At 36.5% G+C, this 12,481-nt stretch overlaps 1 protein-coding gene across 1 annotated transcript in view; it reads left to right on the forward strand.

Moving 5' to 3' along the window:
* ST13 (ST13 Hsp70 interacting protein) overlaps positions 1 to 12,481 on the forward strand; it is a 32,244-nt gene that overhangs the window by 5,425 nt on the left and 14,338 nt on the right. Inside the window, exons 2-5 of the mRNA XM_032346168.1 lie at positions 739 to 796; positions 2,886 to 2,961; positions 4,713 to 4,783; positions 8,674 to 8,740. Of these exons, the coding sequence (XP_032202059.1) occupies positions 739 to 796; positions 2,886 to 2,961; positions 4,713 to 4,783; positions 8,674 to 8,740 (272 nt within the window). The remainder of the gene's footprint in view (positions 1 to 738; positions 797 to 2,885; positions 2,962 to 4,712; positions 4,784 to 8,673; positions 8,741 to 12,481) is intronic.

Below are 12,481 nucleotides of genomic sequence, written 5' to 3' on the forward strand. Positions count from 1 at the left end.
CCTTAATTTGTTGAACATTTTAGTCCCAGGACTGCTGCATGGGGCCCATTTACTTCAGAGTCTGACCCAAATGGAGCATACGGCACTAATTCTTCATAATCTGTTTTCCTCCTTGTTTTTAAGTTATTCGTGCGTAGTTCGTGGTGTTGTCCTGGAGTATTTGGGAAAGGACTTACAAGGCCAAGGGGAAGTGTTAATGGGTGAATTGTAGAAGGGATAAGGAGAAAATCTATACTGTAAGGGGCATTATGAAATACAAACAAAGAATACAAACAGGAAACAAACATTTTGAATTATTATACTACAACTTCCTAATTATTTCATAAATTGATTATTAGAATTTAAGTGAACTCTTACTAAAGTTGAAGTTTGGATTCAGTATACTATCCTGCTGAACTCCGAACTAACAACTTGTACATATGATTTTTGTCATTGCATGTTTTTCTGCCTCTTCCTCTGGGAATGGGCATAGGGAAGCTATACAGTTTTGTTTATTAGGCTTATCGAGGCAAGGAAAGGGTTAGATTTTTGTTAGCCAGTATGCTAAAAAAAAATTAAAATTTTAAGCTGAAAAAACGTAATACTGGAGCATTCAAATTGAGTTTCCTCTTAAAGGTTTGAGAAGGTAACCTTCTGAGTAGTTGTCTTTTTTTTTTTTTCCCAGTGTAAATAAATGTTGCTTTGCTCAGTGAATTTTAATTTTCTAAACAAATATCTTTTTTTCTCATTTTCCTCAAGCATGGGGGGTAAAATACCACCTGCCACTCATAAAACTAAATCAGAAGACAGTATCAAGGTAAGTTATGAATTTCATCTGTATGTTTAGTGATAAAGTACTCTAAGGTTTTTAAAGTGCTGCTCTCAAATTACCACTCCTGATTTCCTCAGGATCGCTTAGAAATAAGATCTTCGTAAAATTTCTGTTGGACACGGAGGATCTGAAATCTGATGTAACACGGAGAATTTGGGGTGAATGTGCACCGTGTTTGGGGATAAAAGCTTGTGTGTGTGACGTGCATGACCTGTGGGCGGTGAGCTCTGTGACTGTGCCTTATGCAGTCTTCGTCATCTTTGCGTCTGTAGCACCGAGCACAGGACTTTCTTTATGCATTGTGGGTACCTGATTAAAATTTGCGAAGTAGATGAAAAATAGTCCAAATCAGTAATTCTTAAGTTTTTCTATCTTCTCACCTGAGGATTATTTCTGAGTATGAGTCAGCAGATTCGCCCAAAAAAGTGCATAATAGATTAGGAGGAGTTTACCGGTAGCTGAAGTTTAAATATGGGGGTGGGTATACCCTTAAGAATGCTTCCTTCAAGGGAAGAGTGGGGCAGAGGGAACAAAAAAGACTTCTGGTGGCTCATGAGAAAGCAAGCAGAAAACAGGCTGCTAGCGCCTTTAAAGTGGGCAGGAAACCAGCCCTAACAATGGACAGAGGAGGGGATTAAAGCCAAGCCAAGCTTGCTAGCTCTCTGAGCACTCATTTTAATTTCATTTTTATTTCTGATCCTCCTCCAAAGACCTTTCCCATTATTTTTTTTCTTTCCTTTCTCTTCCTTTTTTCCTTTTTTCTTTTCCTTCTTTCCTCCTTCCTTCCTTCAAAACAAAAATGCTTCCTTCAGAATTCTTATTTCTGTTTTGTGTTTTCACATCTAAATATTTTCCCCCAAGTTTCCTTCCTTCCTTCCTTTTTTTTTTTTTTTTTTAGAGAGAGAATATGAGGGGTGGGGAGAACAGAGAGAATCTTTTTTTTTTTTTTTTTAAGATTTTATTTATTTATTTGACAGACAGAGATCACAAGTAGGCAGAGAGGCAGGCAGAGAGAGACAGGGAGGAAGCAGGCTCCCTGCCGAGCAGAGAGCTCTATCCCAGGACCCTGAGATCATGACCCGAGCCAAAGGCAGAGGCTTTAACCCACTGAGCCACCCAGGCGCCTCCTATATAGAATATTTTGCTATGTGGTAAACATGTAGGAAGACAAAATTATATTTAATCTGTGTCTCTGCTAAAATATTTTGTAAGAAAACATTCTGATTTGGAATTAAATGCTAAAATGTCTGACACCTTGCATGTAGTAGGGTCTCAACATATATTTGGTAATGACATATGGGTTTTGATTCTAATTTTTAAGAGTTACAAAAAGTAGCAACCTAAATAACTGTTTACATAATTTATACTAATACAGTTAAGTGAATAGACGGGGTGTGCTAATTGTGATACATTCTTTATGAAACAGCATTATTAAATGGAAAGGTCAAAGTGCAGAGTTGTCTTGTATCTGTGCGTTGAGAATATCTAATGGCATACTCCAGAAACCACACTGGTTACTTACAGGATGGTAAGGAAATTTGGTTTTCCTCATTTGTACTTTGAAATTCTTGAATTCTCATCATTTGTGTATGATGGGTCCATTGTTCCGTATTTAAAATTCCAAACTCAGAACCATTGAAAATGTAAAGATTTTTATGTCAGTAAAGCATAATCTGAACAGATGTGAAGCTGTTCGTAGTTTCCCACTTGTGAACGCTTCGTCTTTTTTTTGCAGGGATAGTAATATGTTGATTAGGGAGAGTTGTGGACCACAGAGCCTGTTGAAAGTGCAGCACGAGTATGGGTTATGTATTTGTGTTAGCTTCCTACAATCCAGCATTTTTCAAATTCTAATACTTGTTTAAAAGGTTTGGAGGAGGGATTGGACCTATTCTTAATTTAAATAGAGAAATGAAAATAAAGCTAAAACAAGTTTACTAAAACAGTGTAAGAAGGGTTACATTAACAATTGAAATATAACATATGTAAGCAGTTTGTATATGTTTTTATAAATTAGTATATATATTGGTGTGTTGTTATATACTGAAAGCATTATTTGCCTTCCCTTTGGTAGGAAGAAAAACCAGATAGTAAGAAGGCGGAGGAAAACATAAAGACAGATGAACCATCAAGTGAGGAGAGTGATCTAGGTGAGAAGATGGTATAGTTAGTTTGTATTTGATAATCAGATGATAAGATCCTGTGCTCATTTTTACTAAATTGACTTAATCAGGGCTAATAGAAATGTAACATAGCTGAACTACATCCAAAACTTAAAATTTTCTACTAGCCACATTAAAACACTAAAAATTAAACAGATGAAATTAAGTGAATATATCTAAACTAACATATCTAAAATATTAACATTTTAACATGTAATCAGTATGGAAAAATTACTAGTGAAATCTCCTTTTTTTCATATTAAGTCTTCAAAATCCAGAGTATATTTTATACTTATAGCACGTTTCAGTGCAGATGTTAGATGTTACATTTTTGTGTAAGTATTTGATGTATATTCAGATTTAATTAAATTTGTAGTTGGGTTACATAACCAAATTGTTCTAAATAAATGTACAAGTTTTCCAGTAACTGAATCAAGTACCAGAAAATTATTTTCCTGTTACTACTTGCATCCACATTGATAAAACTTGTTCATTTTAGAAGAAATGATACGCCATGAGTTTGGTGGTTTTTTGTTTGGAAGTTTTTCAGGCTACAGAGTGATAAAAATCTTTTCCTAAATTGGGAAGTCCTTTGAGACTATAAATACATATCCCAGTTATTAAATGGGCAGTCTTTTAATTAATAGACTGTCTAAAAGCTAAAGAAATGTATTTGTAATTTTTAAAATTTTGATCAGTTGATCTTTGATACTGTTAAAGAGGACCTCTTGTTTGTGGGCTTAATTGATGATCTTTCACTTTCTGTAAAATATCTTTTTCAGTCTTATAATTATCCAACAGTTTTAACTATGATAATATCTTACTTTTTCTTCATCCAAAAGCAATTTCTTTTTTTGTGTATGAATTAAACTTTTTTATAGTTAGGCAAAGTTACAAGTTCAGTTCCTATTAAAAGTTGACTAAAGTTATCCTGTTTGACAATAATTAGAACTTCAGGTTGCTGATTTCAGTTTCATTTTTTTTTTTTTTTTTAAGTTCATTTATTTAATCCTCTGTATACCCAACGTGGGTCTTGAACTCAGAACCCTGAGATCAAGAGTCACATGCTCTTCTGACTGAACCAGCCACGTGTCCCTCAGTTTCATTCTTTTTTGACTGTCAGCAGGAAACATTAAATTCACTCTTATTTGCTAAAAAAAACTAACATTTTCTGTTATTTTGAAAAGTTTTTCTTATTGAACAGTTGTTTTCCTTTACTGTAGCAAATTACAGTTGTTTGTCATTAAATTTATGACATATCTCTTTTCTAGTTTCTTTGCTGTTTAGTTATAGTGTTAGCTTTTGAGTTAGATTCTGCATCAGCATTGTGCCTTTATCTTAATTTATTAGTAAAAAGTATTTATTATGATTTACATCATTACTATAACTTATGCTATCTCCATAAAATATTTTTTAATATACTACATTGATGTGTAGAATAAAATACTTGAACTGAATCATTTTGTTGATACTACCTAAATAAGTGGTGTGTCTCTGTGTAATACCAGAAACTATGCAGTTGCCAACATTTCCCACTAGAAGACAGTGAAAAATACCCGAGATGATGCAACAGTTAAGATGAAATGTAATTTTAACGAAATTTAATGGGGAAATACCTTACAGTGCATCAGTTTAAATAAATTATGAGTCAGAATGGGTAGAGTTGATTAGTTTTTAAGAGTCCTATACAGCCAGTTTGGACAGTACGGGTCTTACTGTCATTTTCTTAATTTTGGCAGAAATTGACAATGAAGGTGTGATTGAACCAGATACCGATGCCCCTCAAGAAATGGGAGATGAAAATGCAGAGGTAAATTCAGTGGCTTATTTTGTGCTTGTTAAAAGGAATGTGAAGGTCCCACTTACTGCAGTGATTTTGTGACATAATTCTGCCAGGAAAAGAACATACTGAATCTTTCTCTGACTTAAGATATTTAGAAAAACATTTTATTTTACTGCTTAAAATGTTTGTGAAAGTTCCCATTATGTTTACTCATACTCTAACAATCTCAGAAGTCTTTGTTAATTTCCTTTTTACCTGCTTTTTCAATCTCCATCTGTTTTGACTACTCTTTAGGTTAGAGTTCACCTAACATTTATATTTAGAAATGAGATTTCTTATTAATGGGATATCTAATATCCCATTGTTTTCCAAAATGGTTTTATCCCAGTGGGGACAGTTTTACTGTCAAGGTAATGAGAATTGGTTCTTGGGAGGGGGCTTGCCAAAAACCTTGTATACTACAGTGGTTAGTGGTCTTCCAGAGGGTCGTAACATACATGCAATGTGTCTCTGTGGTGTTAAAATGGAATGTGGGAGTATTAAAAAGTGTCTCTACGGCTCTTTGGGGGTTGATGATGAACCAAAGTCTTCAGAAACACTGAAATTGTGTAACAGTGGTTTAGAAGCTTGGTCTATGTCCTCACCAACATTTGATGCTATCAGATTTCATCTTTACCAGGCTTATCCTGTGAAATGGTATGCCTTTGTGGCTTTTAATTTGCATTTTTCCAATTTCTAATAAAATTGAGCAAATTCTAATATTTATTGGTCATTCACAGGTATTTGCGAAGTCCTGTTGTGACTTTTCCCATTTTTCTTCTGGGTTGTCTTTTTTTTCTTCCTCATTTATAACCCATTTTATGTTCTAGAGACTAACAATTTGTCATCTATATATGCTCCATGTATTTTCAGCTAGTTTGTGGCTTGTCTTCACTTTATGTTGTCTTCATGAACAATCTTTTAGTATAATTAGATTTTTCTTTTATATATTATGCTTTCTTACTTCAAGGCTATAATTGTTGTAATAATTTTTTCCTTCTGAAAATTTTATGTTAACCTTTAATCTTTAATCTACCTGGCAGCACTATTAAAGAATTCCTTTCCTCATCAATGCCAAAATATACTGTTTCCATATATATGTGCCTCACTTCTGGTGTTGTGTTTTTCTTGTCTAATTTTTTCCATGTACCAATGACACATTGTCCACGTAGTGATCTGGTAGGGGGACCCCTAACAATTTAGGAGTATTTTGGCTGTTTTGTTGGCCTTCCTTTTTCCATATAAATTTATAGAATATTAACCCCCGCCCCCAATTAGACGTGCATTAAATCTAAAATCAAGTTCGGGAGAAGATACAGCTCACTGTTTTGATTAACTACCCATGAATGTGTATCTTTCTAATTTTTAGATGTTTTCTGATGTTGTTAGATAATTTATAGCATATTCTCCATAAAGATCATGTGCATCTTTAAGAAATACAGGTACTTTTTGTCACTGTTCATTATGAAAGGAATTTTTAAGAATTTATGTGTTGTATTCTGTTGATGATGTATCACTTGACATGTCAGGTTTACAACATCGTATTTGCACTGCTTGGAATATATTGAGCATTTTAAATTCTAGGGTTAACTTCCTTTAGCTCTGGAACATTTTCATCTAGTATCTTTCAAATATTGCCTCTTCCCTATTTTCTCAACTGTCATTCTGGAGTCTTAGGTATATGTTAGATTTTTTTCCCCACTATTGAATACTATTTCTTTATCACTGCTGAATTATGTATCAGTCATTTGGCTGTTGATGTTTTAATTTGAGGGCCTGTGTTTCTCATCTTTAAGTCTTACTTTGATTCATTTTAAAGTATACGTTGTTATTTATCTCATTTCTTTATTCATTTTCAGAACTTGCCTTTACACATTATAAACTTTGTCAGACTCTTCCTGGTTTTATTGTTTTATTTTTCCTTACTCTTGCTCATTGAGGAGGTCCCTTGTTTACTTGTGGATGGTGTGGGTGTGTGTATTTTGACTGTGTGCATATGCATGTGTATGTGTGTGTTAGACCATGAGTTCTTTGACATTTCATCTGGAAAAGTTCTTGAGGCCTGGGTAGAAGGTGCATTCCTCCAAAGAGGAAAGTATTTGCTTCCATCAGACTCTTGAGTTGGAGCTACCAAGTCAAGGACCACTTTAAATTCTCAGCATGGTTTTTTTGTTGTTGTTTGTATAATTATACAAGTAATGGGAATTCCCCCTGGAAAGCCTGGCTTATCATTATGAGTTTACAGGGGAATTCTTTTTTTTCTTCTTGCTAGTTGGCTATACCTCTCTTTGGGACAGGTTTATTTTTGGCTTGTTGTTAGGCCTGCAGGTATAGGCATTGGGGAGTTCAGATTTATTGGAGGGTGCTGATTAGACAACATGCCTTCTCTTCACTTGAATCTTCTTTCATATGTCCTGCACAGTTGAAAATAATTGCAAGGTTACCAGGTTTGACACCTACTGAAAGGTGAAAGCAGATCGATCATTCAGCTCCCATACTGGATTTCAGATCTTCATTTAATTTTGTTCTTTGAGGATTTCTACATCATTATGTCAAAGATGGCTCTTAAAGTTACTCAGGGCATCAGGTGTAAACTGCCACAAATTGAAGTTGTCTTCTCCCCCACCCCCCATTTGGCTTTGTTAGAGTGTCTTATTATCTGGTAGAATGTGTCTGTTGTTTTGTCTTTTTCTTTTAAGATTATTTTTAAACTTGTAGAAATTTGTGTTGGAATTACTTCAAATTTATTGAGTAACTTGGGGTTAGGTTGAAGTATTCAAAAAAATCTTTCCATGAACATAGTATACATCTTGTGTTCTTTAATAGAATTTTACTTTTTTCCCTTTTTGAAAGTCTTACGTGTTCTTAGAATGGTATCTTGTTCTGTCTTATTTTGTAACTGATTTTTGCTGATGTGGAGGAACTCTTGGTTTTTTATGTTTCTGAGGACTTAATTGAATTGTTTTAGTAGCTCTAATAACCTGTCATGTCTTGGATTTACTAAATAAACTTGAAAACAGCTTGGTATTTCCTTTCAGTTCTTAAACCTGTCAAATCATTTTCTTAATTAGCCAGCACCAGTAATATTTTACATAGTGGTTGGTGATAGAGTAGGTCTTTTGCTTTCTGTTAAAGAAACTACTTCTTAACCTTCCATTTAAGTGGGGATGTTTGTTTTAAGATTTTGTTACTAATGATCTTTGTATTGTCAGCATCTTTTTTTTTTTTTTTTTTAAGATTTTATTTATTTGACAGAGATCAGTAGGCATAGAGGCAGGCAGAGAGAGAGAGAGAGGAGGAAGCAGGCTCCCTGCTGAGCAGAGAGCCCGATGCGGGACTCGATCCCAGGACCCTGAGATCATGACCTGAGCCAAAGGCAGCGGCTCAACCCACTGAGCCACCCAGGTGCCCTATTGTCAGCATCTTGTACAGTGCTCTGTACTGTATAGGTACTCAGTAGATGTTTGTTGGAACAAAAGAATGAGACATTTTACTTAAAATTTAAGTCTAACAGGAGCTAGCAGTAGTTACATCTTTACAAGGAGAATTGAGTCTTAGTATTCGTGAAAAACTAGAAAGGAGTTGGTGAGACAAGGGCAGGGACATCCTCCTTAGGTTGGTTGGGAGGGAGGGTAGCAAAGTCACATCTAAACTAAAGGGTAGGAAGTGAAATTTATTGTTTATATATGAAAGATTAAAGCTCATCCTGTGTAATTTCTTATTAATCACTTACCTTAGTTATCCTCTTGCTCTCTGGAGACTAGAGAAGAATGAATGAAAATGGGGGTTGTGTCTTCCCCATCCCTAAGAAAACCCAAGCTGCTTCCTTCTCTTTGTTTTCTCTGTTACTTCTAAGTTGACCTACAATTTCCCCCTAGATAACCGAGGAAATGATGGATCAGGCAAATGATAAAAAAGTGGCTGCCATTGATGCCCTAAATGATGGTGAGTGATTTTTTTCCTCTTTGCTGTATCTCTGTGGTAGTCTAAATATTCTTTTTTTTTTTCCCCCCCTGCAGCAACTGTAAAATAGTGGGAAAGTGGCAGGGAACTTAAATCTATTGAGTATCTTATACTGGAGAAGAAATTGTCCTATTGTCTATCCACCCATTCCCCCCTTGATAAAGAGGCTGAAGTCACTCAGGTATCAATTACCTTGCCTTATGGCACGGACACATCCTGATGGGAATGGAAAGACTCCTTTCCTGACTAATCCTGGTGTTTATCCACTGAGGAGAGGCTTTAAGATAAAGGTGAACGTTTTTCAGAGAAGGTATTATTAGAACCGTGGCTCTTAACTTTTTACAAAGCAGCACCCTTGACAAATGATGTCTGTTGGCATAATGTTCTTGTTCTGATCTTTACGGTTAGATCCTCTTCAAAAAATCCTTTCACAGTGGGAGAATGCTGGTAATAGAGTAAGCATAATATTTAATCAGTTAACAATTTGTAAGAACAAATCATTTCTTAGTTTGGGTAGTATGCAGACCCCGTCATAGCTTTGTGGTAGTGTGTCACAATGCCATTGTAGGAGAGCTGCTGTTGTCTAATGCTGATGTGCATTTGGACTTCATCTGTAGACTTAGAAGGTGACTAAAGTTTTAGAAAGTTCACTGTTGAGTGCTGTTCCAAGTTGGCAAATAATTTTTGCTATCTTTTTTTGTAATCTTACTACCTTAGTTTAGGTCATGATTCTGTGTTTATGCCATTGCATTAGCCTTAATAGTTTGCCTACCTGAAATGTCTATTTTCCTTTATTGCTTTCTGTTCACTGTCTCTAGATTATTCTTTCGTAGAACCGTTTTTTATTTTCACACATTCCCTTGCTTGTAACCTCTGACCAGCTTTTGCATACTTTTTGAAGATCTTTATCATAGCATTAGACCTGCTAGAGTCCGATCTCATGTATTGCCTTCCCAGCCTTGTTCTCTTCTTTTTGAAATATTAACCTTCCATTACAGCCAGACCTCGCTCTCCTAGAATTTTCCTATAACTTGTGCTCTGCTGCTTCTTTCTAAAGCTCTTCTTCACCTACTTCAGCTTCTAATTCATACTCATCGGTTGATCCCTGCTACTTTCTTCCTGGCCATTCCTTTCCCACACTTCTCTTTTAATTTTACTACCACTTAAGATTTCTATTTATCCAACATTTATTTTGTGCCTTCTGCCTACCTGACAGTTTTGTTATTTTTTAATGTGCATTATTTCATTAAAACCTCATACTATTCCCTCTTCACAGGTTCATGAGTAATTTGAGGGATCAGAGGGTTTTAACTTGTGCAGGATCTTACTATGCCATAATATCAACTAATTGTTTTTGTCACTTGTTTTGGCATATTGTCTTATGTTTTTCAAATTTGTTTTATTTATTGCCTAACCATTTTTAATGAAAATGAACCTGTTGCACCATTTAAAAAGTCATGTTCTTGTTTTTCCACATTTCTTTCTAAGCTGTGTTCATGCATAAATTTAACCTTGTTCTAATTTTATTTTATTAAAGATTTATTAACTTGGGGCACCTGGTGGCTCAGCGGGTTAAGCCTCTGCCTTCGGCTCAGGTCATGATCTCAGGGTCCTGAGATTGAGCCCCACATTGGGCTCCCTGGTTGACAGGGAGCCTGCTTCCCTGTCTCTCTCTGCCTGCCTCTTGGCCTACTTGTGATCTCTCTGTGTCAAATAATAAAATCTTTAAAAAAAATGATTAATTAACTTATTTGAGAGAGAGAGCATGAGTGGGAGGGGCAGAAGGAGAGGGAGAGAGAATCTCAAGTGGACTCCACGCTGAGTGTGGAGCCTGATTCTGGCCTTGTTCCCAGGACCCTGAGATCATGAGCTGAGCCAAAACCAAGAGCTGGACATGTAATTGACTGACCCATGCAGGTGCCCCTTGCCTAGTTCTAATTTTACAATAAATGCAATTTTATAGCACATTCTAAAGGGATAAAACATTAGTATTCTAAGCCAGGGATTGTAGATTCAGTCCTCACCTTGGGTTGGAGGGGCAGAAATACAGTTAAATACTAAACTTAGGAATCCAGAGTGCCTGGGTTTGAATCCCAGGTCTGGCACTTAGCCAGATAAACTTAGAGAAGTTATTCTTTGTCTCTGTTTCTGTTTCCTCCTCCTTTTTTTTCTTTTTTTAAGCAGTTTTTTTTAAAAAAAGATGTATTATTTATTTGAGAGTGTGTGTACAAGCAGGGGGAGAGGGAGAGAGAGTCTCAAGCAGACTGCATGTTGAGTATGGAGCTTAATCTCATGACCCTGAGATCGTGAGCCGAGCTGAATCCACGAGTTGGATGGTTAACTGACTGAGCCCTCAGGCGCCCCTTTTCTCCTTTGTAAGATGAGGTTAATGCTACCTATCTAGTATATTGAGTCATGAGGGATAAATGAATAAATATGTGTAATGTGCCTAGAAGAGTGTTTGGTGCCATTATTATTAAGGTCCTGGTATTAATAAAGTGTCAGTAGTTGTAATTTAAGTAAGACCTCATTAAGTCTTTTTAGTGGTCATGTTACTAGTAACGTTATTAGGCTTTTTCACTTCAGTATATTTATTTAAAACTTACATGTTCCAGGGGCACCTGGGTGGCTAAGTGGTTTAAAGCCTCTGCCTTCGGCTCAGGTCATGGTCCCCGAGTCCTGGGATTGAGCCCCGCATCGGGCTCTCTGCTCAGCAGGGAGCCTGCTTCCTCCTCTCTGCCTGCCTCTCTGCCTACTTGTGATCTCTCTCTGTCAAATAAATAAATAAAATCTTTTTTAAAAACCACAAAACTTACATGTTCTAGGCAGTGTTTTAGATGCTGGATGTACAGTGAGAAAAGCAAAACAGACCAAGTTCTTTATCTCATGGACCGCATACATTACTGGGGACCAAAACCATATTTATAATTTGATATTGGGTGGTGATACCACAATGAAGAACGGCTGAGTAAAAGAATAGTCCGTGACGGAGGTTGCATTTTGCAAAGGGTGGTCAGGAGAGCATAGGATGAAGTGAGCAGGCCATGTGAGGACGAGCCTCAGACGGGGAAGTACACGCGCTGACGCTAACTGGAGGAGCACATGGGGTGATACATGTTCAGGGAATAGCAGAGATTCCTTGCAGCTAGAGTGTAGTGAGTGAAGGGGTAGGAAGGGTAGACTTGGAGAAATGCGGTCAGAGAAGCACTTTGGGAGACATATGGGGGAGATAACATGGTAGGAATGTGGTGAGGAGGATAGATCATTAAAAATCTGTAGTACATCTCTGAGATCACTTGTAGACCACACTAAGGACTTAAAAGTTTTTATCCTTAAGGATGATGGGAAGCCACTGGGGGGGGTGGTGTGTTGTTGTGAGGTGTTCTTTGTTTTTGTTCTGTTTTTGAATTGGAGATCTTCATCATGAAATGCATTTACTTTTGAAAGGGATTATTGTTGCTGTTTTATGTAGATGAGATTCTAAGGGCAAATAAGGGTATGTTCTTTACAGAAGAACTCAAAGTGAGTTGATGAGCCAGCGATACACTTAAGAAAATGCATGAGAGGAAAACTAGGGGAGCAGGGAGAGCCAGAGGAGTTTGGAAGTCATTTAGACAGTTCTGTAGGTCTTTACCCCTGTATAGGAGAAGTCTTCAACTAGTGGTATGTTTCTAAAAAGTCATGATAAGCCAGTTACCCACTAGAGGATTTAACAGTCTCACA

This window comes from Mustela erminea, chromosome 6, assembly GCF_009829155.1.
Source record: "Mustela erminea isolate mMusErm1 chromosome 6, mMusErm1.Pri, whole genome shotgun sequence".
Classification (NCBI taxonomy): domain Eukaryota; kingdom Metazoa; phylum Chordata; class Mammalia; order Carnivora; family Mustelidae; genus Mustela; species Mustela erminea.